Source organism: Struthio camelus, chromosome 2 (genome assembly GCF_040807025.1).
Source record: "Struthio camelus isolate bStrCam1 chromosome 2, bStrCam1.hap1, whole genome shotgun sequence".
Lineage (NCBI taxonomy): Eukaryota > Metazoa > Chordata > Aves > Struthioniformes > Struthionidae > Struthio > Struthio camelus.
The window spans coordinates 49945755-49973440 of NC_090943.1; the positions used below are offsets into that span (position 1 = coordinate 49945755).

Below are 27686 nucleotides of genomic sequence, written 5' to 3' on the forward strand. Positions count from 1 at the left end.
CCTCTCACTATAAAAGTTTTATAGTGTAGACTAATTCTAGAGTACAAAGTAATACTACAGATACACTGTCACTCAAGAATTTTTAGCATTTCTACAGTAAACCCTGAAGTGTGGTCAATCTAATGACATCAGAAAGTGTCTGTCCAAACAGTTACCAGTACCTACATAAAACAGCAGCTCCCTCAGACTGCATCTGCTGCTCATTCTTATGATCAAATAAGCTTTACTTACTCTCCTCTCAGAGGAGTCAATTTACAGTTTTAGTCTGTCTCCTATGGCAAAGTGTAGGAAATAAAAACTCTGCTTCAAAGATCAGTTTTAAGATTATTTGGAATACTTTCTGAAGTGTAATAAAGCAACAAAACTAGTACTGTGGCTGTTGCAGTGCTTTATCTGCAGTGCTTTAACTCTGCTTGTGGCTAAATCGATGCTGCAGAGTTGCAGTAATTCAGGGGGCTGTTACCAATGCTTAAGACTATTTCCCTTTATCTGCAGGATATGTTTGAAAAAGTGAATAAAGCATATGAGTTTCTATGCACAAAGTCTGCCAAAGTGGTAGATGGGCCAGATCCAGAAAACATCATCTTGATCTTGAAAACTCAAAGCATCCTCTTCAACAGGCATAAGGAAGGTAGGCATGCCATCTCAGAAGGATGTTTTATACTCATTTCCTTAGTGGCCCTTGGAGTTAGTCATCTCCTGGATTTGGTCTGTCCTGTTGATCTGGCTTCCGGTTTGTTGTAGCATTATGTAATTATGGTAGAAGGCTTCAAAATAGGTTTTTTACTTGAAATAAGATAATTTACAATAAAATTCAGAAAAGGTGAACAGCTTTCTGGAGTTGTTATTAATCAGTCTGACTCTTCTTGCGTATATTTTCTTCTGTGCAGAAAAATCTTCCCTAGTGCTTAGTCACACAGATGACTGATTCTGTTTGTAATAGCCACGTTAGTGTAATGTTGTGGAAATCCTGATGAGTGTTAGAGTCCCCAGCTAGGTGTGCTGGAACACTACCTTTTTCACAGCTCAACTGAGAAAGAGGGATCGCTAGAGTACCATGATCCTTGGCTCTAGCTACGGTCCTTGGCTGACAGTTACTGGCGTGTCAAAGTCTTGAGTCAGAAATGGTCTATTGCATAAAGGTGTTAGTGTAATGTTAAAATAAGAACCTCATACGCAGTCCTAGCTCTGTCATAGTCATGTGTGGAGGCAGTGACATTGTTAGTATAGGCTTCTATGTAAGCCAGATCGCGATCAGCTCCTTAGCTGCAAGACAGAACTGTTCTTTATTACTGCTGAACTCCAAAGGAATAAAAACCTGAAACAAATCTGACTGCTGTGTTAGACCAAAAGGTCCCTATAGGCCTGGATTTTTCTTAGCATCTAATGATGAGTCTAAGTAACATGAAAGGCAAAGCTATACTAATGTTTCTCTGGAGACAGATGGCAGTCATTTGGAAGGCGCTTACCTTAAACGTTTCCTGAGATAGGCCTTTGTTAGTCTTAAATGAGTTGTCCTTCCATGAATCTTTCTCCATGACCTTTTGTCAACTTCTAGTATGAACAGCCTCCCGACAAAGGAGTCGGACTGTGAACTGCTTCCTGTTGCTCTAAGCTTTCCAGCTGTTGATTTCCTTTGATTCCTAGTTCTTATATGCTGCTATATATTCCACTGCTAATTATATGGCCGTTTAAAATGGCTTAGACTCTGCATATATGTGAACTTTGAGGCTTTTTTCTTTCTTTCAGAATTGAAACCTTACAAGTATGCTGGCTATCCTATGCTGATAAAGACGATTACCATTGAAACATCAGATGACCTTTTGTTTTCCAAAGAATCTCCTCTGTTGCCCGCTGCTACAGAACTTGCGTTCCATACTGTCAATTGTTCAGCACTAAATGCAGAAGAACTGAGAAGAGAGAATGGAATTGAGGTAGACTGAATCTTACTGAAGTGGATTTTAGTCTAATGTCAAAGATGTAAATCCTAGATTCCCCAAATACATATCAGGTGCATTTGTGAGTCACTTTTGGTCTTGTCAAGACACTTGTCTGTTTTTACTTTCTCTACTGCGTCCAGAAAAGAGAAGCTTCTGCAGAACACGCTCCTTTCTGGACGTAGGCTTGTCAGTTGAAATGTGGATAGGCAAACTGGATAGGCAAACTCTACATATGATGTTTCTGTACCTCTTTACAAAACTGAGGCCTTCTGTATTCTGCATGTTTTGTGGAAAATAGGAATGCAAACATTATTAGTCACTTTGCAGACAGGCTTTCATTGCACACATGAATTCACATGTGAGAATGCTACCAACTCTTATGAAGCACCACATGTTAGTATTGATGCTACTGAGGAATTTTTGCTCTATGAAGAACACTTGTGCCAGTAGCAGGTTGCTTTGTCAAATCAAAATTTTCCCTTCATTCATTTGCAATAGGCTGACAAACTAATGTTTTATTTCATCAATTTTTGTTGGAACTGAACTGACAAATCAACCAATCCTTACAGGTATTGCAAGAGGCATTTAATCGTTGTGTGGCAGTCTTGACTCATTCTAGTAAACCAGATGATATGTCTGTACAGGTAAGTTGCAGCAACTTTAACTGATATTTGTATTAGTCTTTTGAGAATCTGTGTGTATATATAATAGGCTTGTAAACATATTTCCCCTTTGTTTGGGACTCATGAAATAATTGTGTTTATAGGTATGTGGATATGTTAGTAAGTGTTACAGTGTGGCAGCTCAGTTTGAGGAGTGCAGAGAGAAGATTACAGAAATGCCTAACATCATTAAGGACCTCTGTAGATTACTGTATTATGGCAAGGTAAGAGCTCTCTTCCTCTGCTTAAGTGGCTGCTGAACTGTTAAGTGTCCAGGGGAACATTTGATTTTTTTTCTCAGTCGAGAAAACTGCAGTCGAGTAATTGCAGAAATCTGATCAAAAGCCTCTAAAATCCTAGTTGGTCGTTATAGGGTACAGAACTCTCATGCCTTGTTCTTAACACTTGTGTTTTGAATCCATTTAGTGGACTTAAAATTCAGTCACTGTGGAGATTCACCTACTTGAGCCTTTTGACTGAATTATGCCTAGCTGATTGGCTGAATGCATTGAATCAGCAGATGTAAATTCCAGAGCTAGATCTTCTGCAAGCAGATAGACTACTAAGTCAACCTAATCTCTGGGAACAGCCTTCAAGAACTTTTGTTGCCATTAGCTCTTGAGAACTTTCCTCGTGTTATGTAAATACTGAATTTTCCATCCGAGTTAAGAAGGAGAATCTCATCTTGGACCGTTTGCAGTGGAAATGGGAGAACAGAAAACCCCAACCAGACTGTAGTAATTGACTATAGTTGCTTGCCTGTTTCTTAGTCCCTGCAGAACATAAGTATCGTGCTAAAAAGCTCGCTTGGGAATCTCTGCCACATGTCTGAGGTCTTTGTACCAGTTTGATGCTTTTTTTTTTCTAATCTGCTGAGTGACTACACAAGGATTCTTCCACTGAATGATGCTGACTAATTAGTCATGTTTCTTGACTACCAGGCACTGGAAATACTTTGTCCATTTCAACTTATATCTCCCTATCGCTTAAATAGTTTTCCAAAATCAGCAAAAAATTCTGGCTTTAAACCTTTACTTGGTAAGACGGTCAGTTGGCTTTCTTTGGTCACAAGTACTGAAGTCAACCTCTTCTTTTTCTCCTCCACCCCAGAACATACCCCGAGTAGCTTCCTTGGGAGTAGAATGTGTTAGCTCCTTTGCCTTAGACTATTGGCTACAGACACACTTGTTCCAAGCTGGAGTTCTCTGGTACTTACTGGGGTATCTCTTCAACTATGACTATACACTAGAAGAGAGCGGCATTCAGAAGAGTGAAGATTCCAATCATCAGGTAAAGCTGACAAGGTGCATGCTTTCAGACACCAGTGGATGTTGCTTGCCATCTCCTATTAACAAAAGTATGCTCTAATACTTGTTAAAAATCATTAACGCTGCTATTCATGCATTAGAACCATTTTGGAAGTGGCATTTTGCATAAGTTTCTTCTTTAGAATAGGATTTACAGTTGTATTAAGTAGTTCACGTCTTGAGTTCAAGTGTTACAGCTGTAAAACAGTAGTTGCAAATAGACTTAATCACATCTTCTGAATTATGTGTAGTAAAGTGAGGTACCTTAGACTGTCGTTCTGATTCTACCTGAACAATAAATTCAAAGACTAAATTTCTTCCATCGGAAGAGAAAACCCCAATTTCCCTCGAGGCTCGGTTGAAGAGGTGGTCTAAAAATAATGTCATGGACATATTAAATAGTGTCCACTGTAGGACTGTGGTGTCTCTTTACTTTGTGACTGTGCAAATGCCTTCATGCTCATTGTCCTTAAATGGTGGCATTCTAAGTAGGGCACTTCTTCCTCTGCTGCTGGGTGAGATTAGCTTTGAACTAGCTTTTGTAACTAACTCTTGTACCACTGTCAGAAGAGGCTTATACTGATGTCTGACTGCTGTGCCTGCAAGAACCGTTACCTGGTCAGAAGCTATTATACTAAACTGCTTCTGTAGCTTTCAGCTACTCTCGGTGACTCACCTTCCTACTCATGAACGTTCATATCTAACTAAATTTATTAAGCCCACAATACTGATCATCCTTTGCTGTTCTGTAGCACCTAATGCCTTGTGAGAGGTTCCTGTATTGTTGGTTATAGAGGTAAACAGAGGATACCAGTTCTGTTTGTTCTGGTGTGTAAGTGTTGGGAAAACTTTTTAGCTATTCTGATATTTCCTCAGCTAGCTCTAGTTTGCTTATAACCGTTCATATTTTTTTTTCAGGAGGTAGCAAATAGCCTTGCTAAACTCAGTCTCCTAGCCTTGAGTCGCCTTGGAGGGTACCTCTCTGAAGAACAAGCTACCCCTGAAAATCCAGCTATCAGGAAAAGCTTGGCTGGAATGTTGACACCCTATATTGCAAGGAAACTTGCTGTGGTCAGTCCTACTGAGGTAAGCATCTGTTGGCTAAAACTTTCTCTAGTGATTCATGGAAGGCGTAACTGGTCACTTCTAACAGTCTTAAAATATGGAGTTCTCAGAGCAACCTGGTTACAGAGAACAGCAGTGCATTTTTTGTTTGTAGTTGGAATAAATGATTGCGAGGAAAATGTTTTTAAACAGGCTGGACAGGAATAGTACCTTTATAGAATAATATTTACAGATCTCGTCTGGGGCAAAACTTAAGTGGTGAAGACTGAAGGCTATAATGATGCTAGAGATCAAAGGTTCAACTCTTATCTTTTTTCAAAAGCGGTGCCAAGGAAGTCGTATAAAATAAGATTCTGTAGATGGTTGCCCACTCTCAAAAGTAAGAGAGGTCTAAGAAACAGAATACAGATGAACATTAAAATATTATACTGTACCAAATAACAGAAAAATGGGGTGTGGACGTTATAAGGGAAGTTGATGTCTTAAACGTGCTTATGAAACTGATCTGGCTGTTAGCCAAATCAGATCAACTTGTATCATGAAAAACTTTGATTACTCTGCATAGTGATCCCAAATTTAAATTTTAAACTTGTTAAATCCTTTATCCTTTCTTAGATTCTGAAGATGCTTAACAGTAACACAGAGAACCCCTACTTGATCTGGAACAATGGGACAAGAGCTGAACTACTTGAATTCTTGGAATCTCAACAAGAAAGCATGATTAAGAGGGTAAGGCACTCCTAATTTAAAAAAAAAAAAAAAAAGTAGTGGGATTTAAAAACCCCTGTTTTGTTTCAATGCCCCCTTTTGTAATGTGGTGGTATTAGGCCAAGTATCTATTGTTATCTATTCAGAAATGACTTTCTGCATTTGATAATTTTAAAAAAAGGAAAAACTGAAGAATTTGATCATTTCTAATGTTTCAAGCTATCTCGGGCTTCTGTATTTGCCAGTTTAATGTTTTTGTTTGAGTATTGCTATATTGTATTATCCAAATCATTGTTTAATACTTCTTACAAGTCTTCTGTGTATCTGAGCTTGTGCTACTAATCTCTTTGCTTAAAGGGAGATTGTGACAAAAGCTATGGATCTGACTTTGTCTTTGGTGACCACGCAAAAGAACTTATTGTGGGAGAGATCTTTGTTAGAGTCTACAATGAGGTCCCTACCTTTCAACTAGAGGTGAGATATAGCTAAAACCTTTCTGTTAACATCTCAAATACTAGTTTGAGATTTACTTTCTACCAGTCTGTGAATGCACATAGATGATTTCCATAAGAACTTAGTATTTTGTTCGCTCTGTCTTTAACACGAGTAGCATATTCTGGGGTACCTCCCTATTGGGGCAAAATAGAATAAAAGGAACAGTGGGTCTGTCCAAACTGCTGCTTCAAATGGTTTAATGCCTTTTCTCTGCAGGCTGGTAGTGCAGGCACTCTGATTCAGTAACTTCAGAAGGTAGTGGTTCTGCCTAGTATCTTTGCTATTTATCTGTATACACAGATAAAAACACACCTTGATTGCTGTTGAAATAGTGGTAGCTTTCTAAGGGTATATTTAGACATAAAACAGGTTAAAATAATACAGATGTATAGCTATCATACTGGGAAATGCTTCCTGTGTGGAAGAAGCTGGTGTGTTAAAAGTAGACGTTACTCAACTGTGCTTTCCTCTAGTGTGACTACTGCTGCGTCACACAGCTAAAAATGCTCTTATCTCTTGTATTTAATTTAAAGCTTCCTAAAGCATTTGCTGCAAGCCTCTTGGATTACATAGGCTCACAAGCACAGTACCTTCACACGTTAATGGCAATAACGCAGACTGGGAAAGTAGAGTCCAATCAACATGGAGATCGGTTACGGAGGGTTGAGATGGCTCTGGAGGCTCTGAGAAACGTCATAAAACACAACCCAGGTAGGCTTAAAAATGACGAACTTCACCGACAGACTTTCTTGAGGACAGCTTTAAAAATGCAAAACTCTGTAGTCATATTAGCTTCCATCTAGAAGGAAGTTCTTTGCTGGCTAACCTTAGTGTTGCTGATAGGCTACATATAGGGCTTGCTTTCTCTACTGGTGAATGTTTTCAGTAAACATCTTAGTCCTGTGTGAAGTCCAAGCCTTATCCAGTTTCTTCCCTGAAACGTTCAAGTTCTAACTCCCAATTCTAGCCAGCAGTTGCCAAGAAGCCTTAAATTTCTCAGATAACTGTTCCTTTATTTTTTTCAAATCATCATTAATTGATTTTTGAACTTCCTTACATCAAACAAAAGCCCCTTAACTGTATTCTAGTAAACACTTAAAATGCATCAGAAGTTCGTGAAAGGAGGAGAAGATGCTCTTAAGAGTGGGCAGCTAAGACCTGCAGAGATCCATGAGCATATAAATCAGTTTAAAGAGCAGCATATAAACTGGTGAAGTCTGAAATGCTGGAATGATATGAGAAGCTAGAGTATTATGAGTAATTAGAACTGATTTATGTTACTGTTCTGGCTTCTAATGCTAGCTGTTAGGTTCCAATCCAATCTGAGATTGGATTCTCTGCCTTCTGCAGTTATAACACTGAAGGCAGTGGCTGTTGCTGCAGATAGTAACCCTACTCTGAACTGAGAGAACTGGAAAGGGGGGAAATGTAGAGACAAGGAGTACCGGTGGCTAATGACAGATAACATAACCAAACTTGCAGGGTTACCTTGAAAAACAAAAACTATTAGTCAACAGCTAAGGCTTGGTTACTTACTTCATCCCTGAGGTAAGTAAGGTATCTTCTCATTTTGAAATACTGTTGACTTGAAAATGTGTAGAAGCTCGGCTAATAGGCAGAATGTAATACTCTCCTAACTCTGGAGTAGATGCTGTTGCGGGAGCTATTGCAATTACTGTGCCAGGCTAGATGAAGACATCTAATTCTCGTCAGATGTGGACTTGGAATGGCCTTCAGCAGATGTTTTGGCTAACGTGAGAGAATAACTTATTTGGTCTCTTGCAGGTTCTGAATGTGAATGCATAGGTCACTTTAAATTGATATTCTCCCTTCTGCGTGTTCATGGAGCTGGCCAGGTGCAGCAGTTGGCTCTGGAGGTAAAAAAAAAAAAAAAAAAAAAAAAAAAAAAAAAAAATCGTGGGTTCTGTACATAGTCAGCATGAGCTTAACTGCATAACTGTTAAGAGTAGCACCTACAAACAGTCAAGGCTGGGGTTTCATGGTGTCAGGCAGCTCCTCCTTTGAGGAGCAAAGTGTTAGCTTCGTGCCTGCCTCTTTGTCCCTTCAGGCAAGTAAGGGAATAAGTCAGCTTGACGGCAGGAATCAAGTGTAGTTACGTTGGCTGACAAGGTGACTTACCGCATTGCACGCTGTGTTGTCTTGACAGTGGTGTAACAGCTTGAATACAGTTAACTCTTGTTTCTCATCTTTTATAGGTAGTGAACATAGTAACCAGTAACCAGGAATGTGTTAACAACATTGCTGAAGCGATGGTTCTTGCCAACTTACTGGCCCTCCTGCATTCCCTGCCTTCAAGTATGTACCGTATAGTTCTTTGAAGTTTTGCATGGCAAAGGGTTTTCAGCTCATGAAACTGGTTAGAGTGCAGCTGATCGAGCTTACTACTAAATTTTGGGTAAAAGTGTTTTCAATGGGGATGATCAGAAAACCATTCTACATATCTGAGACTACAAACTGGTTATGAGCTGGAAAACTTGAATTGCATGATTAGGAAAATTTACTTAGCATTTCATTGATTATTTATTGAATGTTTACTATCTAAATTCTCTAAAGTTATGCTTGACTAGAATGTATGATGGGATGTTCTTTAACCTGTCTAGTCTAATTGAACTTAGCCAGAAATCCCTAAGCTGCTAGTTCTTAGTATATACACTTCTGACCAGTCCTTCTCACACGCTTTATTACAGTTTTGATGTGGCTTTTTTAAAAAATGATTGGTTTAGTTCATCTTTGATTAACTAATTGTATATATGCTGGATACAATTATTAATGGTTTTTTTTGTTTTGACAGGTCGGCAGCTTGTCCTCGAAACTTTGTATGCTTTGACATCTAGCACAAAAATAATTAAAGAAGCCATGGCAAAAGGTATAGTAGTAAATCAGAAATTAATTTTTTTGCAGCACTGCACAGCTGCCAAATCTTACTCTTCCTTTTACAACAGTGTGGAATCTGTGACTTCGTGTGACTTAAGACCAGAAGAAAATCTGAACATTTCCCTATGTGTTTGTACAGGTGCTTTAATCTACTTACTAGATATGTTTTGCAACTCAACTCATCCACAAGTCAGAGCCCAGACAGCAGAGCTTTTTGCCAAAATGACTGCGGATAAGCTGATGGGTCCAAAGGTAAGAATCTTAATCATGCCTATTGGAACTCTTATTTTGACATTACTGGCCTCTCTTTAAAGGCTGCAAAGAAACAGCTCTTCCATGACTGAAACATTCATGAGAAGAGCAAACCGACTTTCTCATAAAAAGATTAACGTGCTTTTAATCTGCAAGCAGATTTTTAGAAGCAATCATCTTTATTATAACCACCATAAGCGATTTGATTTCAAATTGTGATACGACTTTATCATTAGATACTGAAACTTCAGACCAGTTATTGACAATCACTGTTTAAAGTGATGGCACTATTTCATACTGTATTTCTGTGTTCAAGCAGTTGCCTTTGTATTACAAATATCTGGACTTCCTGTCAGTAAGTTTAAGTCTTGTAGTATACTAAATATCAATTCTATTAATCCTTTCTAGGTTAGAATTACACTAATGAAGTTTCTACCTGGAGTCTTCATGGATGCCATGAGAGATAACCCTGAAGCTGCTGTTCACATCTTTGAGGGAACTCATGAAAATCCTGAGTTAATTTGGAATGACAACTCCAGGGAGAGAGTATCAACAACAGTTCGAGAAATGATGCTAGAGTATGTGGAGACCTGCTGCCTAAGTATATTTCCTTAGCTGAGACTGCTTTTAGTGGCAGTGAACCTGAGCTGCTACAGAAGACAGGTCAGACTGAGCTCTCTATGAGCTCTCTAACAAGGAGGATTTCTACAATCCAGATTCTAGAGTTTTTTTTAAAAAAAAAAAAAAAAACTTGTTTGTTCCTGTGTATTATATATGTAACTGGTCAGTGACCAAATGCAGTTTGTGCACAATCCAGATAATTGCTCACTGCAACGAGATTCTGGAAGAGGTTACAGCGAGGAGAATGTGGGGTTTAGAAACTGGAGCCGACTTCATGAATGATGCGGGAAGGAGACTAACAGGGGATAAAGTAGGGACAGAAATGGCTTCTTTAACTATTCATGAAAACGTTTCGTTGTTTTTTTTTTTTTTTTTTAAAGGCACTTTAAACTTCAGAGAGACAACCCTGACACTAACTGGAAGGTAAAAGTAGAATATTTGTGCTTTGGGTACCCCCAGGGAGACTATAGAGAAGCTGATAATATATCCGTGCATAGTCACTGTCTGATGTGGTTTCCTTTTCCTTGTCCTGAGAAGTACCAACAGGAACTAAACACTGTACTAACAACTATTTTAGCATTGAATTGATGCTTTCATTACTTACCCCTTAAAATCATAGCTACTTTATTGGCTTTTTGGAAGGGCAGGTTCTAAATACTTTGAATTTTATAGAAGTTCAAGTCATTCTAAAACTTTTCAGAATTCAGCAACTAAGGAGAATAGTGGCTTGTTGGAGAGGTCAGGTGGCTTTTCACATAGCTGTAGTAAACTTGCTCTTGGTAAATGTTCAGGAACACTAGTAAGCTATTGAACCTTAATGAAAGTGACTGTCCTGAACAGTTCCATAGTGTCACCTCAGTCAACAAGGTATGTATTGGTCTCTAGCATTTCCCAGTAAAAGCAGTAGTCAAAGCTTAAAAGTTTTAAGAGATGCAGGAGAACCATCCTGATGAAGTCATAAACTAGAAGCTTCCCTAGGTCAGTGGTGAGCAATCCTCATCTGAAGTTCAGAAGAGAGGAAGGAAAGGGCTGTTTCATCAGCCACACCACTAATACTGCTCCTCTTGAATTTGCTTGCCACTGCTGTAGTTGCAGATGCAGCTACTTGCCGCCTTTGCAAGGGAAGTCCACTGGTAGTACTATCTACGCTGTTTTTCCTATTCCTACTTTCCTCATGTTTCTTCAACATACACAATGTTTATTGGTTTTGTACAGCTCTATTCTGGATAGTACAGCATTCACTGATTCATGTCTGTTTAGAACCATGGTATTATCGAAACAATTGCTGACTTTGCAAATACTCATTGCCAGGTATTAACTCCTTGTTCTTTACAATTCAACAGCTGCCTGAAGACTTTGCTGTGGTGTATGGTGAGGCAGAAGGTGAACTTTCAGTAGGGGGAGTCTTCTTAAGGATTTTTATTGCCCAGCCGGCCTGGGTTTTACGGAAGCCAAGAGAATTTCTTGTTGCACTGTTGGAAAAACTTACTGAACTACTGGAGAAAAATAACCCCCATGTAAGATGATTTTTCTGAGTCTGCTCTTTGAACTCTTTAGTAGTCTTGTATTACTACGGCGTGTTAGTATCTGATTAACTTTGTTTCTCACACTTTTTTCCCAGCATGAATGACTTTGCCTAATCATATCTACGCTCTTTTAAATAGGAGTCAGAAAGCTAACAATCTCTGATCACGGTTCAATGCTTTTAAAGTCCCTGAAGCCATAGAACTAATCTCAATAAGTCTCAGAGGCATGTTAGGGTAGTGGTTAGGCTTGACAAATAATGTCTTAGTTATTCCATGACTGGCTGACCTAAGGAAATGTCACCTGTATTTTCACAGCCTAGACACTTTCAGGTGTTGATGCACTTTAGTGTTGTCTCTCTGTGGTACAGATTTCCCGTTTTAATGGTGTGAATTATGTGACCTAGAGTTGCTACCCAACAATTAGCTTAATACAGTAGAACTAATGTTTTAGTTTGACTGAATGAGGAAACTACATGCAAGTCTGACTTAATGATATTAGTCATAAATTAAATTGTAAACAGTGTTCAGGCAGATTCTGGGGTAGAGTTACAGGACGAAACTGACTTGCAAACTGAATATAATGTCTTTATTACAAAGATGTAATGGCAGTTTGCATGGGCATGCAGCATTCGGCAAGTGTGATAAGGAGTTCTGCAGTCTCTGCAGCAGTACTAAAGGCATTCAGGTGGCCAGCCTAAACATCCATTCTATCCCTGAGCTAGTTAGCCCATGTGCTGCTGCGTGTACCGAGGCTGCAGCCACATTTTGGCTTCTCTAGACACTGAAAACAGCACTCGATAATTTCAGTGTAACCTGTGAAGTTCAGTGTTAATTTGTCTGCAACTGATTCTTCTAACTTCAAACTTCCTTGTTTTAACAGTTGCAAAGCAAAGTGACGCTGTAAAAGTGTTAAGAAAAAAATCTACGCTGTAGTGCAATGGAAGTTTGAATCATTAGTCTTAATTATGACGATACATTAGGCTTTACTGAGATATTTTGTGTTTTTTTTCTGCAGGGGGAGACGTTAGAAACTATTACAACAGCAACTGTGTGCCTATTCAGTGCCCAGCCTCAGCTAGCTGATCAAGTCCCTCCACTTGGTCATCTTCACAAGATACTCCAGGCCATGAATCACAAGAACAATGCCATTCCTAAAAGTGCCATTCGTGTCATACACACATTATCTGACAATGAGGTATCAAATCACTCTTGAGAAATTATTTTTTTTAAAAAAAAAGCTGTAACTAAGCTTTTGTTTGCTAGTGTTCTTAGGGCATTATTCGGACTATAGATGCTGTGTAACAGACAAGCGGAGGCTTACAGAAGACTGGAGAATTAATAGATTAATAACACTGAGAGAAACTTAGTCTTGGCTGAACCAGATCTGCCAAAATCATCCGGCTTAGCATAAAATAATACACTAAAGTGTTCTGGATGTTTGTCTCTTTATAGCTTTGTGTTCGAGCAATGGCATCACTTGAGACCATTAGCCCTCTCATGAATGGAATGAAAAAGAGATTGGATATAATTGGTATAGCCTGTGAAGCACTTAACAGAATGTTTCAGAAGGAACAAAATGACTTAGTAGCCCAAGTAAGTAGTATATTATTACTCTGCAGAAATATGTAACTCTTATTTCTTTATCTGTAATCTCTCATAAGAACAGAGGTACTGTCCAATTTAAGTGTCCAACAGGCTCACCAGAAGCCATTTGATTAATGTGCTTTTCATGTTGGGAGAGGACAAACCGGTCCCTTACTCAAAATGAAGACCTTTTCAAGGATGTTGCCCAAGCATTGAAGCTTAATGCATAGGATAAGGTTTTGGCTTGCTTGCTGCAAAAGCATAAGATGTGAATGCCGCTAATCAAAGTATATTTGTGAAGATGAGTTAAGACATGTTAAGTCTGTGTTAAGACAGCTCATTTGGGTATGTTTATAGGCTTTGAAAGCAGATTTGGTCCCTTATCTTCTAAAACTGCTGGAAGGTATTGGCCTTGAAAGCCTGGAAAGCCCATCTGCAACAAAAGCTCAGATTGTTAAAGCTCTGAAGTCCATGTCTCGCAGCCTACAGTATGGAGAACAAGTAAGTGCTGACAAGTCCTTAACTGGGCATTGTACATTTGGAAGATCCAACTCTGAACGACTCTTGTTTAATCTTACCATGGCTTTTATGTACTTGACTCAATCAGAAACGTTCACATCCCATAACTACAAAATCATGATGGATTGAAACTTTCCCATCTCCCAGTTTCTTCTGAAGAACTCACATTGGTCCAATGAGTGGTGGAAAACACGCGTCAGAAATAAATCCCAAATGCAGGAATGTTCTACAAGCCTTCTCCAGCTAGGCTTTTACAGAAAACTCTTCAGTTGGAAACCTAAATTGCTTTTTTGTCTGCTATGATAAATATTGCTGTAGACAACTGCAGCAGTGTTACAGACCTATATTTAAGGCCATAAAATTTGTCCTGATAACTGCTAGTTCTTGGTCCCTTTATCCTGCCCTTGTATTAAAGGCTTTGTCAAAAGGAATAGGTCTTCCCTCCAAGTTGGGCCTGTCTCCCTGTTGTACAGGAAGAGCAGCGTTTTGCCTAAGCTTGAGACACAAGGCAAGTGGCTGTTTGCAGGATTGCTTTTTTTGGTCTCAGAAACGGAGAGTGAAGGAGAAAGTAAAGCTCCCAAATGATGGAGCTTTCCACACTGTGTATTGACCTGCGCAATTCAAATGGAGAAAATGTGTAATCTCTTAAAAGTGTAATTCCATATCCTAGTCTAGCTGCCCTATTTGGTGATCCCTTCAGAATGGCTTAGTTCTTGAAAATGAGTTGTTTTTTTTTTTCCCCTAGACTCTGAAGTGTCACTTGTTCATTGTGTTAATCTCTCCAAATGCTGTAGGTAAATGAAATTTTGTCTCGTTCTTCTGTGTGGAGTGCCTTCAAAGATCAGAAACATGACTTGTTCATTTCTGAGACGCAAACAGCAGGATACCTCACAGGTTAGTAACCCTTTCCTATTACTGTCCTGTATCATACTGAACTCTGACTCAGTTGTGCTGGACTTAACTCTGGAGGTAGTGTTTATCTGCAGGATCTGGTGCCATCATGTGGCCTAAGCACTTAATGCCATGAAAAATACTGCAAGCTTTCTAAATGCTTTTAACAAAAGCCATAATTTCTCTTGTGGTAGGAAAAAAAATGCATTTCTCAGCGTAGTCTTCACCATACTTACAAAATATCAGAGCCTTGCAGCACCTCTTAACACAGACCTTGGGTTTGTATCCCACTTAAGACCTCAGACATATCTGGCGCATCTCCACAGGTCCTGATACCTGCTTGGTGCAAAACCCTGTTTAGCTTTGAAACCAATTTTGGTGAGGGGTGCATTAAGCAGAAGCAAGGAGCAGGGGAACCTGGAAGATGACAAGTCTTGCAAGTACCCTGCAGTGATAAATCAGAAATAAAATCAGATCTAATGATGACAGTAATTTATCACCCTTTCGCAATATCTTTGCTTCAGTTCTAAAGCAAATTGTTTTCCACAGTGAGGGGAAAGTAGCTGACTCTCTGCAAAATCAAATCTAGACTTGGTCTGAAAAGGCAGTAGACCTGTATTAAATAGCTGAACTATGTAAATTCTGCCATGCCGCTTTAGTATGCGGCACATAATTGAAGTATTGGAACAGTCTGAATGTTAATGGCTTTCCTGGCAGTCCAAGGATATGTCCCTTGTTGACTCAGTGGGGGTTCTCCAGTGACAATGGCCCCTTGCCTGTACTTGCAGTACACACTTGAGCACATCTGTGGTGTACCCCTTGTGGGTCACCTCTGGGTGCCACCAGGGCTGAAGTTGTGTCCTGGGGTGCCACCTTGATCCTGCTCACAGTTTGGAGGCAAGGCCTCTAGCTGTTCATGCTGTACACGTGGTGCACACAAAGGATGGCAACTGGTGTGAACTTCCTTGCTGGTAATAGCATCATGTGGACGTAATTCTTGTACTGTAGCGTGTCATAGCAATCAAACTCTGGTTCTTCCTCTACTGGAGTGCAGTAGTTGATAATATAGATATCTTTAATGACCATATTATGCTATATCAGAATCCAAGCCTTAAGATATCAAAGATTTTTGCTAAATCAAACTCTTTTGTGTAAGTACCGTGTAACAAAACTGTGTAAAGCAACACCTGGTCCAAACTTGACTACCTAGCCAGCAACTAAGTAAGTGGATGAGATTACTTAGTTTTAACAGTTTAGCCTCCCAACTAATGTTTTTAAGTCCCTTATGACAAATAAGAACATCTCAATATGCTGTATGGAACTTCAAATCTCATCCAGTTTAATATAGGGCTCTTGGTAAAGCTTTTAAGCACGAGAGCTGAATTAATGAGGCATAAATCAGAATATAGAAATATTCTGAGGCATATAGAAAGGAAAGCTTCTTGCAATATACTGGCATGTATTTTGAAAAAAAGAAAATAAACAAATCTCTTAAACTCTAGAACCTAATGTTCTAGAAGCAGGCACTCAATATCTTGAGGGTAGATGCTTAGGTGGCAACACTTGAAGTCTTTCCCCATCCCACAGACTTGACACTCTGTAGCTCTGTTCGGGAATTGACTGTTCTCTTGTGCCATTTGCTGTCTGATGCTGTTTTGATAAAGAAAGTGTAAACTGTTAGTTCATGCTGAAAAATTCTTTAGTTACATGAAGTATAAGTTAGGGAGTAAACCCTGGCTAAAAGCAAACTGTACCAGGCTTGAAACTGGGGATGGTGTAGCTCTACAACTGCAGTCTGGGCGTAATGTTGTCTTAAGGCCTGTGTATCACTTACATTGCCCAATGTTTAAGTGCTGGCAAGTGTAGAATAAAGATGCTGTACAGATGGAAACCAAACTACAAGCTTTTAACCTGCCTTATTTTGTGTTCTGCCTTATCTCTTGCTTCAAATTGCTTTGCTATTTGCACTTCCCTTAAAACTTCCCTTGCTTATTTCTCTTTCCCTTAGGTGTCTCCTCTCCTTCCCTTCTAACTGGCAGCAGTCCCCTTCACCTGAGAAGTGGGCTTTAGATCTGCTCTGCCAGGCAGCTTGCTAACTTCTGTGTAGCTCTCTAAAGCAGGTAGATACCATCTTGCAAAATGCATGCTACACTTGCTGCGTTCCAAGTCATAGATGCATGTCATAAAGTTGTAACAAACGGGGAGTGCCAAGCTGCAAAACACGAACTTGTCATTAAGCACACAGCAGCAGAAAACTAACAACACAGCAGCTGCTATTTCCTGATACTACAGATGCATTAAACTTCTGAACACTTACTGTGGAAAGATTTGAAAGATGAGAAGTGATGGCATTTTTGCACTAGGACATGCAAAAGTGGGTCTGGCTCTTCGCAGATGTCACCAACAGCTAGTAGAGAGCGCCCTTTGGGGGTCATGGAGTTCTTTACCAAAGGCAACCTGTGCTTTGCTCTCTTGCTTGCAAGTAGCATCATAGAGCTGTTGTGTTTGCAAGGGGACAAACAACACTGATTCTGGCTCCAGGCTGTGGTGTGAGAAGGGAGGGTGCGGAATGAGATAGTAAATATGGGAAAGCTTAAGGGAAGTGTAAAGGACCAAGCAGAACTTTCCCTATTCAGGATTATTGACTTTGGGCTGAAGTTCTGGTACCGAGTCAATCACTGTATCAACTTGGGAACCTGTTGGATGTGAGCAGTTTTCTACAGTCAGTAATGTGATAAGACTTGCCCTTGAAATACCTCATGCTGCAACATGATTAGTTTTATAGATTTTGCTAGAGATTTCTGTAGTGACAGTTAGTTAAACAAAGTCCAAGCATTGAGAAGAGATGCTTTGTTTGCAGTACAAAATTGACTGACCCATGTAATCTGCTTAAATGGGCTAACATAAGGTGTTGCGCATCTCTGGTATGGAGTCTGTGCATCCCAAGGATATTCTTTTCTTTCTTAACTGAAGGCACAAAGAGCTGTCTTAGACAACATGAGGCAGTTCTGCCTGCTCATGTGGCAGTACAGTGAGTGAGCTTCAATTATGTGGTGGGGAAAACCCTTCCAATGCTGGAAGCATAAATGTGGAATAATGGAGTATGTGACGGAAGTCACTGCACTTCTGCAGCAGATCCTTTCCTCAGCAAAGGAGGCACCCCCCCCCCAACTCCTTCCCTGGTGGAAGACAAGATGGATAATACTGCTGGGATTTTTGTAGCCTACATGGTGCATTAGAATGAGCAGAAAATAAGAAAAAGCTGTGAAAGTCTAAGAATGACTTATGTAAGTCACTTGATTTAGTGACTAAGACCCCCTTAATTCTATGTTCCTAGATTCTGAAGAATCTAAACTAAAACTTTTAAATGATCTTGTTTAAGGTGGTTGACTTGGATGCTGTATTTGAGTGCTACCAGAGAGAATACAGCTGTTCAATCACTTCAAAATCAAGACTAATAACTATTCTGTTTTTTCTTTCCCCAAAGGCCCTGGAGTTGCTGGTTACCTTACTGCAGGGACGACATCATCTGTAATGCCCAATGTACCACCCCCAGTAGACAATGACGTGGGAGATGTCAGCTAAGGATTGGAAAGTCTTGCGAAAGACACACAAAGGCAGACTGGCCAGTGATGAGGAACAGCGTTTTCCTCTAACACATTGAAGTGAACTTACTGCCCTTCCAAATGTTTAATGACAGTGTTATTCCTTTTTCTATGACTGTTTTTTAGGGAAAAAGTCAACGATTCTAACTATCACACTGTAACATAAGAAAGCACTCTGTGGATCAGTTGAAATGGGTACACAGGAATTTTTTTCTTGTTGTACGTAAGCACATTTTGTTCCTTTATATTTGTTTACAAGACTGTGAATCAAACTTTCCTAGTTTTTATATTTTATGAATTAGTATGACTGGAGTTGAGCTACAGTCTAGAGGAATTGGGCTAAATCACTTTGACCTCACTGACCCTCACTAAAAGGGCATTCCCTTCTCTTCCCAGCCTGACATGATCATTCTCAATTGAACATGACTTGCAAAGGGTTTGTCCCTGCCCAGTTCACTGACCTTAATCATTAACATTATCTTCCTGAGATCAAATAGCATTAGACATTCATATGTATAACTGGCTTTACCAAATTGAAAAAGCTTCAGCAAAAAACTTAAAAGTTGACATGTTATGTAAGAAATTAGTGTAATTGTGAAATGTTCTATACATTATCCAGTATATAAAAACTTTCTATATTGAGTGTACATTATACAGATCATTCACATGTACATAAAATTTTAAAATAAAGGGAATTAAGAGCCTTGTTAATGAGAAAGATGGTGTTTTCATGTAGCTGTCCTTTGGAGATAGGGGGAGAAGAGGGGGATTAGGGGACCTTAATTTGAGTGCAGCTAAATAGGGTTCCTTGGAAGTCTTGCTTGGGAGACACCCCCTCCTCCCCCACGAGTAAAACTCCTAAAACAGAAATAAGGGTATGGTGTAGCTTATTTTGTATATGAGCTACAGTTCAGCAACTGACTTGTTGATAGTCCTAACTTCTATAAAACCTTCTTGGCAGGAAGTGAGGAGAAACTAAGATGGATGGAATAGAAACAACCATTGCTGCTCTGCAGGAGATCATACTCTTCATTTTGCAGAAAATGAAGTGATAAAAGTAGGAAAGTTATTTGCAGAAAGCTGCCAGTTCTAGTTGCTGGGAGGGATTTCTACTCCCTGATTTCAGCAGCTGTTGCAGGAAAGCCCTTCAAGTGAACAGTTATCTGGCTTGGGTCAGTCTCCAAGATGAGACACCCCCCCCCCCAGCAAGTTCTGACCTTGAGCCCTAAAGTTCTTCTAAGTTCTTCATGCTCTAAGCTCCAACAGAAGGCATAATGGTAGTTGGGAACTGACACCTTTTCAGTGAAGGCTTGTTTACTGGTCGTTTCAGGGGGATGACCAGCAATTGACTTACTTAAAAACGCAAGCTGTGGGTGATCAACCCTGTCCATGTCATAAATGTGCACGCATGCTGGAAAGTGATTGTCCTACCTTATGACTATTGCACTGTCAGGTCTATTTCCTGTAATGTACCTGGCTCTGTTAAAACAATTTCTGTCAGAATGAGTTATGGGGGAGTACTGCTGCAGTGGTGGAGCTGAGGAACCTCTGACCTTTGAGAACTTCAGCAAAGGTTAAAAGGGCTTTAGCTTGGAACAAATAAAGCATTTCAGGCCTGTTTGTTAGTTAGAAAATGAACTTTATTTAGTGCTATAAGGAACCCAGACACCTTCCAGTGTTCATATATTTCAAAGGTGCCATTACTTCACAGATGTGAAAGTCTACAGACTTGCAAGCCCCTGATTTGTAAATGCAGTAATTGTAAGGAAGGGTTAAAGGAATACATCTTGCTTCAAGCCAGATGCAGATTTTTGTACTCAGATCTAACTTTAGCTTTATCAATGTTATTGCTTTGAACAATACAATCATCTTTCCCAAATCTTCAATCTGTATGAGAAGGTTTTAGGCTGACATTAAATTTTTGCAGTTAGCTTCTTTGATTGGTCAAGTAGTTCCCACCTTGCAATTGTTGAGAGATGAACTTCATCTGGCCCATCTGCCAGGCGCATGGCCCGTATATAAGCAAACCTGTGTAGGAAGGTCTGAATTAGGGATAGAGTCTTATCCTGTTACAGTAGCAAGCCAGTCTCACAGCAGAAATTGTCTGCGCTACTTTTTCCTATAGCCACACTTCTCAAATACCATTGGTCTTTTCAAAAAAAAAAAAAAAAAAAATAGGGCTATTGTATGGGAGATACTGGGGAAAAAAATCTTCCTGGTGGGATTGAGACATGTGGGCTGGTGCTTCTCTCCAAAGAGCTAGAGGATAAGACTGAACTTAGGAAACGGGTCCTCAGTGTTGCTGCTAAGAACTACTTTAAGTTAAGTTCAGTGCCAGATCATGCTTCCCCTTCTGCCCTCCCCCCCCCCCCCCCCGGCCAAGGGCAGAACAGTACTTTGGGAATCAATTATTAAAAGCAACTGTTGAAGTTTCAGAAGCTTGTGCACTAGTACATTTGACTAGTGGGAGCATGGCCTATTGCTTCGGGCTACCTGAGGTGAACAGGCATGTACTGGCATTATGAAATTAATGTGATCCCAAAAGGAACTCCTAGAAACTATAAATACGTCTCCTCTACTCACATAGCAGCCAAAGGAAAATCCTGGGAAACTCCAGCTCCACCACAGACTTGGATTGCACAGTCAATCACTTTAAGGACAGCTCTAGGCACAACCACTTTGGTCATGGCTATCTGTAGTTAAGAGAACTGATATTATCAGTAAGAGCTCTATAAGCAAATGGAAAAGTTTATCTGACAGTATTACTGAAGACTGGTAGCACACAGTACAAGATTTGCTCTTTGGACTGGAAGAGAGCTCTGCTGTTCTCATTCCATACATAAAGTTGTCCCTGAGGGTAATAATGACTACCCAAAACTGCACCCTTGTATTAAAAGGCTACTGAGCAATGCTTTCACTTTTTTAATTTTTAAATACTTCATCAGATGATAGATCTTGAAGTTTTTTAAACTGCGAGCACTTTCCAGTTTCATTAAGAGCCAAAAGCACAGCTTAAGGGTATCTGCTTTCTGTATGAAGTTGTGCTGTAAGGCCAATTTTTTGTGAAATATTGTAACTTAAATTTCAACCAGCTGTCTTCTGAAAAAATGCATCAGTATTTCCACCCCCCCCCCCCACACACACACACCACTCCCCCCAGCCTAGTCTTATTCGGCCCAAAAAAAAAAAAAAAAAAACCACCACACACACCTCTTTCCTTGCTTGTCTGTTGCCCAGTGCATCTATATTGCTAGCTGTTTTCAGTGTAAGCAGTCGAGCCTGTTCTATGCTAAGGCGGCATTCAGCAATCCAGTGGGCAACAACTTCCTGAAGAGGCAAAACAATAAAATGAGCATAGTCAGTTAAGCCTTCTAGCTTGCTAGGGTAATACTGCTGGCTCTAAGACAGACACCCCCCCCCCCCCAAATATTCCTCAGCTTATGCATAGCCAGTCACAGAGCCATCCTTATCCTTGTGAAAATTAAAACGAAAATACCACACACACACACACGCACGCACACACGCACACGCACGCACACGCGCGCACACGCACACCCCCTTGACTGATACAAATGCTAAGGCTTATGCCATCTGTTCTTCACAGGAAAGAGTGGGAGGGAAAAAAAAATCCAGACTTCAGTTCATCTTCAGTTCCTTGGTCAGGCACATTGCTTGCTAACAGTTTTCCTGAAGCCCTTTCAGGGCCTGCTTTGTACTCCCTCCTTTCCTTGACCTGCTCCCACTGCTCCCAGCTGTGGCCCAGCCCTTCCACAGTACAAAACCAGGGGCAAGGGGAAGAGCAGCAAGAGAATCAGTTCCCTTTTCTCCAGCTAATGATAGTGGTGCCTCACACACCCAGGCAAACAGCTGCAGGGTGGTGCCTGCTGCCTTTGTCCTTTCACATTGATGATGAATTAGTAGCTCCCTTGATTCAAAAGGAGTTTGAAACATGGTATGCTTCCTTGCAATAAGGTCTTGGTAGCCATTCCCTGCTGTTCTCACATAACTGTCATTGTAATATGCCACTTGCATACCATGCTATAAAAAAATACTCCCATGTGATACCTGTTGGTACTGAAGCTGATTGGAGCCTGAGCCAGCCTCAGGCAGAGACACACTCCTGCCTGGAGTGTGCGTTTCGTAGCCTTGGCACACATGGGAGGCATGTGCCAGCGCTCGCTTCAGTGCAAGGTTGGGAGTGGCTTAGCTTAGCTTATGCTAGTGAAGGTGATCTCAGCCTGTGCAGCCCGTGTCGGAAAGTGACATGGCACTGGGAGTGTCGAGACCCTCCCTTCTGCTGGCAGCTCCCAGGCTCTAACCTCCACAGGGGTGGTGGTGACAGCCTGTTACCCAAGGGAGCCAACAGCTTCACCTCTTTCTTAACTACCCCCGAGCTGTGAAGAACCACTGCACTTACTTCAGCTATGAATTTGGCCCAGAGGTCTTGTCTGTACCTTTGTCAAACATTAATTTTACCTCAGTGAGCTTCGGAGAAACACAAAGTGTTCCCCATCCAACTTACTTATATTAATTCTAGGTCCTGCTAGGGAGTGGAAATTTGGCCATGACATGACTGGAAACAGATGTACAAGCTTACTCTCTCTGCATCTGTACAAACATTTTCTGTAGCCCATGCCAGACACTAATTCAGTTTCCTCTTTCCATTGCCTTTACTTGTATTTTCCAATAAATTCATCTTATCTGTTGGAAGGGAATCAAGAACACTTGAAATCTAATAGGTCAACTAGTAAATGCGGAAGACTCCTACAAAAAGCAAACTCTTATCTTTTTATTATTACCCTTAATAAAAAATAGCAATCACTTTCTCAGGAAACAACACCAGAGCTAGGTACGACCAAAATCTCACCCTAGTCTTGGTTTGGTCTGTACATGCATAAGTACAAATGACTGATCAGAGAAGTATAATTTTTTAGTCAGGTGCATGACTAGATCCCTGAATGTGTTCGTAATCATGAAGAGAGATACCTAGGTGGCAAATTTCTTACAAAATAGATTGTGGCTGCAAAATACGTGAACTAAATGCCTGAAAAAAAATGTCCAAACTGATCACTGAAAGCAAGCCAAAACTATGCTAGCAAAACAGTACTCAAACCCAACAAAGGGTATCCAGTTCGCTGCAAGGAAAAAAAAATTCCTGTAGAGCACAGTCAAATTGGGAGCCTCACAATGTGATTTTTTCCTTTGCCATTTGAGCTGCTGTTAATAGCAATTCAGGGCTAGGGCACATCCACTACAGTCTCCATTTTCAGAGTCACAAGGTTCTGCGTGAACAAGACAGAGAGTGATATCTGGAGCATGTGAATTGAGACAAAAAGGAAACATGCTTACGTGATGGTACAATTTCTTCCCAAAAGTCACTCTCTCTGCTGCGCGCTTGCACAGTATCTGCAAAGCAGATTCAGCTGCACCAATTGACCTCATGCAGTGATGAATACGGCCTGGCCCAAGCCGACCTTGAGCTATCTCAAACCCCCTTCCTTCACCTGGTTGAAAAGAAAAACATGCACATGCAGATCACTTGGTCCTTGCTTGAAATGATCCATGGCTCAGAAGAGAAGTGGCCACATTGCAAGACAGCTAGAAGTGAATTTTTTACAAGTTTATTTTGCAGGACTGTTGGGTTTGTTTACTTGAACTAAATCTATACTGACACATTGTTAATACTATTTACAGCACACTAAGCTGGTTTCTGAGCGGGTCTGATATACCCGTTTCTTAATATTTGTGTCGTCATTATATGCCCTAAAAAGGAATTAATACTGAAACTCACCCAGTATTATATTAGAGAGAGGTACTCGCACATCATTAAAGTGTATCTCAAAATGTCCTCCATGGAGCTCATCTACAGATACACAGAAAACACAACAGCAGAGTAAAATAAAGGAGGATAACGTACATACTAAAAAAAATGCAGGCCTTCAATTCCTATCTCTTTTGCTATATATGCATTTTCCTGGTCTATTTCATATATAATATTTAGTAGTATTACTTCAACTCCTGAGATGACTGCTAACAAATTAATACAAATATAGCTGATAAATATTATCTCCTTACCCAGGTAGCCAAACACTGAGAGGGGTCTTATCAGATTCAGCCCTGGAGTGTCCATAGGAACAATGATCATACTGTGCTGCTTGAACCTGACCAAAACAAGAGAAACAAGTTCTGATTAACTTTGGGCCTCCTTGCCATCCCCCCCTCACTTTTCATGTTCTAGCCCCAATTTTGCACTTGCCTAAAGGAATTGTTGAGATCCACCTATACTGACTGCAGCCAACCTGTCTGCTTGCAGTGTGGCATGCATACTTCAATGCTCCTTGAACCACCAGTCAACAAGCACACAGGTACTACTGGCATCTAATGCACCATGACTGAAAAAATGTTACTTCTGTATACGTTTCTACCACCTGGTTCTGTACCACCCAGTCCATTTCCTTTTTTTCCTGATGAAAAGAAATCCTCCTTTTTGTTCTTAAACTTGTTTATCATCATCATCGCCTACAATTAGGAAAATAATCTCCATTTTTAAATTTCTCCAGAATGTTTAAGGGCAATTATTAGTCACAGAAGTGGAGGCGACCTCCTAATGTGCCCGATTTCAGTCTCCTGTTCCACCAGGTACAATATCACATAATCCCCTCCATGAACTTTTTGTTCAGCCTCCAAAAGCTTGGCAGATGCCTCTGCCTGTACAGCTACTGGACAGACAACCTGTACACTGTAAGAAAGCTGCTGCCTACTTCCAGTGAAGCACAGACATATCAAAACTTAAGATTATCAGTGGAATTTGGGCTCAAATCCAACTAAGAGATATGACTGTTTCAAATTTTACGCATCACAAGCTGCATGACTTCAGCGAAACCAGTCACAAAGCGTACTATTCACCACTTGTGTAAGTTTTGCTAACAGGCAATTTTAGTTTTGTAGTAAGAGTTGAACAACAGATGCCTTAGTATTTCTTTTAAGACAAGAAGAGGGAAGCATTGTATTTACATATACAGGAATGCGAATGATTAGGTCTGATTAAAAACATGCTATGCTCTCCGCTCACGTAATTCGGAGGTACGTGTAACTTGTTAAAAGTCCTGTTTTATTCTGATTTTTTTTTACCTGCAGATAATTTTGTGAAAAACTCAGTACCTAACCTCAGGTCTCCGATACGCCACTTGTATTCATTCTGTTCAGGCAAACTCTGAAAAGGTTTGTTTTTATTATCATTTAAGCAAGTAATTCTTCCTCCTGTTAAAAGTGGTTTAAATACAATTTACTTCATAAGCGTAGTAAGTCAGAGATCCTGGAAATCTCGAATTAAATAGAAAAAAGGGACTATGCTAGCTACTAATACAGCCCATAGAGTGTCAGATGCATTTGGACACGCGTTCTTTTTGACTCTGGACAACAACTGCCTCTCTTCTCCTCCTCCAGGAGGATCGCAGCAGAGGGTCAGGATGTATGCCAAGGGGACCTCATGCCACAGTGACAGCGACTGCAGAAGAGGGCACCATGCTGATGCCAGTCATGGCACAAAACTGGACGTTTAGCAAACGGATGGCCACGTGCCAGTGGGTGACAGAGGGTGCCTCTCGCTCCCTCCCACCTTGCCTGTGTACAAGGGCCCGCTCTGCACACAGACCACACATCCGTCAGAGCTGGCTGACCGCTGTAGTTTCACAACCAGTTTGAGCAACCGTAAGCCTACACTGCCAGCAGAGGAAGCTCTCCCACTCTCCTGTTCTCCAGTTGAAGAACTGATCCAGATTAAAACTATCGTGGCCAAGATAAAGTTAGTGAACCCAAAACAACTTCCTGATCCAGTTCATCACACAGCTGCACAAACACTTGAGCCTAGTGCAAGGGAGGGGAAAGCATGTGGATGCAGCTTCGTGGCAGTGAGAAGGTTGGGAGGCTTCAGTTGATAGCAAAACAGGAGACTTCACACTTAATGAAGATTTTGTAAGCAGTGGCTCCTCTGGGAAACAAAGTTTAGGTAAGTCTTAGAATATCCTAGGTATCCATACCTGGATGCTGAGGAATTGTTGGTTTTGCCCATTACAATTGCAACTTTGCAATTTGGATTCCCAGCACCTTAAAAAAAAAAAAAATCACAAACATAAAAACAGTTTTCAATATAAACACTTCCATGTAGAAGCAAATGAAGTTTCATACTAATAGATTGTACTCTCTTCCTTTCGTGCTACAGGAGCAAAAGCATGCAATCTATTTCCATGTTTATACTTGCAGTAATCAGACTGAAAAAGAATACATCTTATTGCTTAACATGTAAAAGGGAGTTGACTTGCAAGAGGGGAGCAACCACAAGCCAAACATCCAAACCCTCCTTGATCCAGCTCCATCACCTACTCCTATGAAAAGCGAACAAGAAGGTACTTGAAAAGGAATCTAATTACCTCTGTCTCCACTACAGCTAAGCAAATAAGTGTGACGTAAGAGCACACATGAAGGTTAGATGTTGACACCTCAAAAGCAAAACTTCTTAAAGCTATAAAGACTAGAGCATATACGTGAGAATGAAACGTTGACCACATTATAGCCATCAAATTTGGCAAATAAGGCTATCGTAAGGGATACCATGATCACTTTGCTACTATTCCAGTGTAACTTCTCTGGAATGAAGGGTCTTCCCCCCTTTATGCAAATAATTATAGTTTACAATTCAGGGAAAAAAAAAAAGAAAAAGAAAAAGATCTCAGTGGAAATTGTTATCTGGGAATAATCTGCTAGCGTTTCAAGACACTGACAACATTATTTGATAGATGTTTTTGTAGCATGGAAGCTAGAGATTTATCGGGAAAAGTACTAAAGGAAGATTCTACCATATTTTAAAAGGCATCATATTTCTAAGACAACTTAATCCCCACCATCTTTTTTCCTTAAAAGTTTCTTAGTAAAAAAGCATGCTCTCATTCCTTTCAATGTCTACAGGGACAATAAAGACAAGGAAAAGAGGGCAGAATTATACTTGACATACCTGACAATCGGCAAAATTTCTATTGCTATCTCAATAGAGTTGATAAGCTTCATAGAGATAAAATTCAAGACCTGATCTGCACCAACTTCATTTGTGTTGTTGTCAGAAACAAAGATGACTAAGTTCTCTGGCAGCTGCTGTCACAAGGTTTAGGAGCCTCTTGTCTAGACAATACCTCCACCTGGCTTTGAGAGGAGCTATTTCTGTATTAGAATAGCCACTGTGACAGTTGGGAAGTCTACCACAGTGGGAGAGAGATTTACTTTGATCTGATAAACTTGTCTGTTTTGGGGGCCAGACTGCTGGTTGTTTACTTTCCTCTTCTGCAATACGCTATTCATCTGCGGCTTTAAAAGTGGGTTTATTTGTGGCATGTACCCCATAAGCTGTACAGCACTATTGAGCTAAAATATCTGAGTGAAAATCTAGGGAGGAAATAAATCAGCTTTGTAAGAAAAAGGTGCATCTCAAAACAGATGTCCTATTTGGGAAACTATAGCAAGCAGATGACCAGCTGAAAAATACAACAGTGAATGTCTTACAACATACTATCCTGCAAAGAGAAATGCTATACTCTTAAGGAGTATCTGACTTTTCTCCTTCTCC

At 40.3% G+C, this 27686-nt stretch overlaps 2 protein-coding genes across 3 annotated transcripts in view; one reads left to right on the forward strand and one right to left on the reverse strand.

The window, feature by feature from the left end:
• Window positions 1-18788, forward strand: part of DNAJC13 (DnaJ heat shock protein family (Hsp40) member C13) — a 57754-nt gene extending 38966 nt beyond the window's left edge. Inside the window, exons 36-57 of one of the 2 annotated variants that reach the window (XR_011139723.1) lie at window positions 496-631; window positions 1750-1934; window positions 2510-2584; window positions 2707-2826; window positions 3713-3892; window positions 4828-4995; window positions 5590-5703; window positions 6040-6156; window positions 6711-6888; window positions 7963-8054; window positions 8394-8493; window positions 8990-9064; window positions 9212-9324; window positions 9733-9902; window positions 10326-10368; window positions 11289-11462; window positions 12487-12666; window positions 12924-13064; window positions 13413-13556; window positions 14369-14468; window positions 16474-16585; window positions 17953-18043. Coding sequence is in view for 1 of the 2 variants with exons in the window: in XM_068935606.1 (XP_068791707.1) it covers window positions 496-631; window positions 1750-1934; window positions 2510-2584; window positions 2707-2826; window positions 3713-3892; window positions 4828-4995; window positions 5590-5703; window positions 6040-6156; window positions 6711-6888; window positions 7963-8054; window positions 8394-8493; window positions 8990-9064; window positions 9212-9324; window positions 9733-9902; window positions 10326-10368; window positions 11289-11462; window positions 12487-12666; window positions 12924-13064; window positions 13413-13556; window positions 14369-14468; window positions 17953-18050 (2703 nt within the window). In the remaining variant the exon portion in view is untranslated. Of the gene's footprint in view, window positions 1-495; window positions 632-1749; window positions 1935-2509; window positions 2585-2706; window positions 2827-3712; window positions 3893-4827; window positions 4996-5589; window positions 5704-6039; window positions 6157-6710; window positions 6889-7962; window positions 8055-8393; window positions 8494-8989; window positions 9065-9211; window positions 9325-9732; window positions 9903-10325; window positions 10369-11288; window positions 11463-12486; window positions 12667-12923; window positions 13065-13412; window positions 13557-14368; window positions 14469-16473; window positions 16586-17952 lie in introns of both variants that reach the window. The other variant, XM_068935606.1, reaches the window with a different exon arrangement.
• Window positions 18789-19690: 902 nt separating this feature from the next.
• Window positions 19691-27686, reverse strand: part of ACAD11 (acyl-CoA dehydrogenase family member 11) — a 33904-nt gene continuing 25908 nt past the window's right edge. Inside the window, exons 14-20 of the mRNA XM_068935612.1 lie at window positions 26110-26176; window positions 24146-24231; window positions 23862-23933; window positions 23420-23574; window positions 21281-21397; window positions 20654-20763; window positions 19691-20098 (exon numbers count right to left, since the gene is read on the reverse strand). Coding sequence (XP_068791713.1) covers window positions 19984-20098; window positions 20654-20763; window positions 21281-21397; window positions 23420-23574; window positions 23862-23933; window positions 24146-24231; window positions 26110-26176 — 722 coding nt within the window. The 3' untranslated portion in view covers window positions 19691-19983. The remainder of the gene's footprint in view (window positions 20099-20653; window positions 20764-21280; window positions 21398-23419; window positions 23575-23861; window positions 23934-24145; window positions 24232-26109; window positions 26177-27686) is intronic.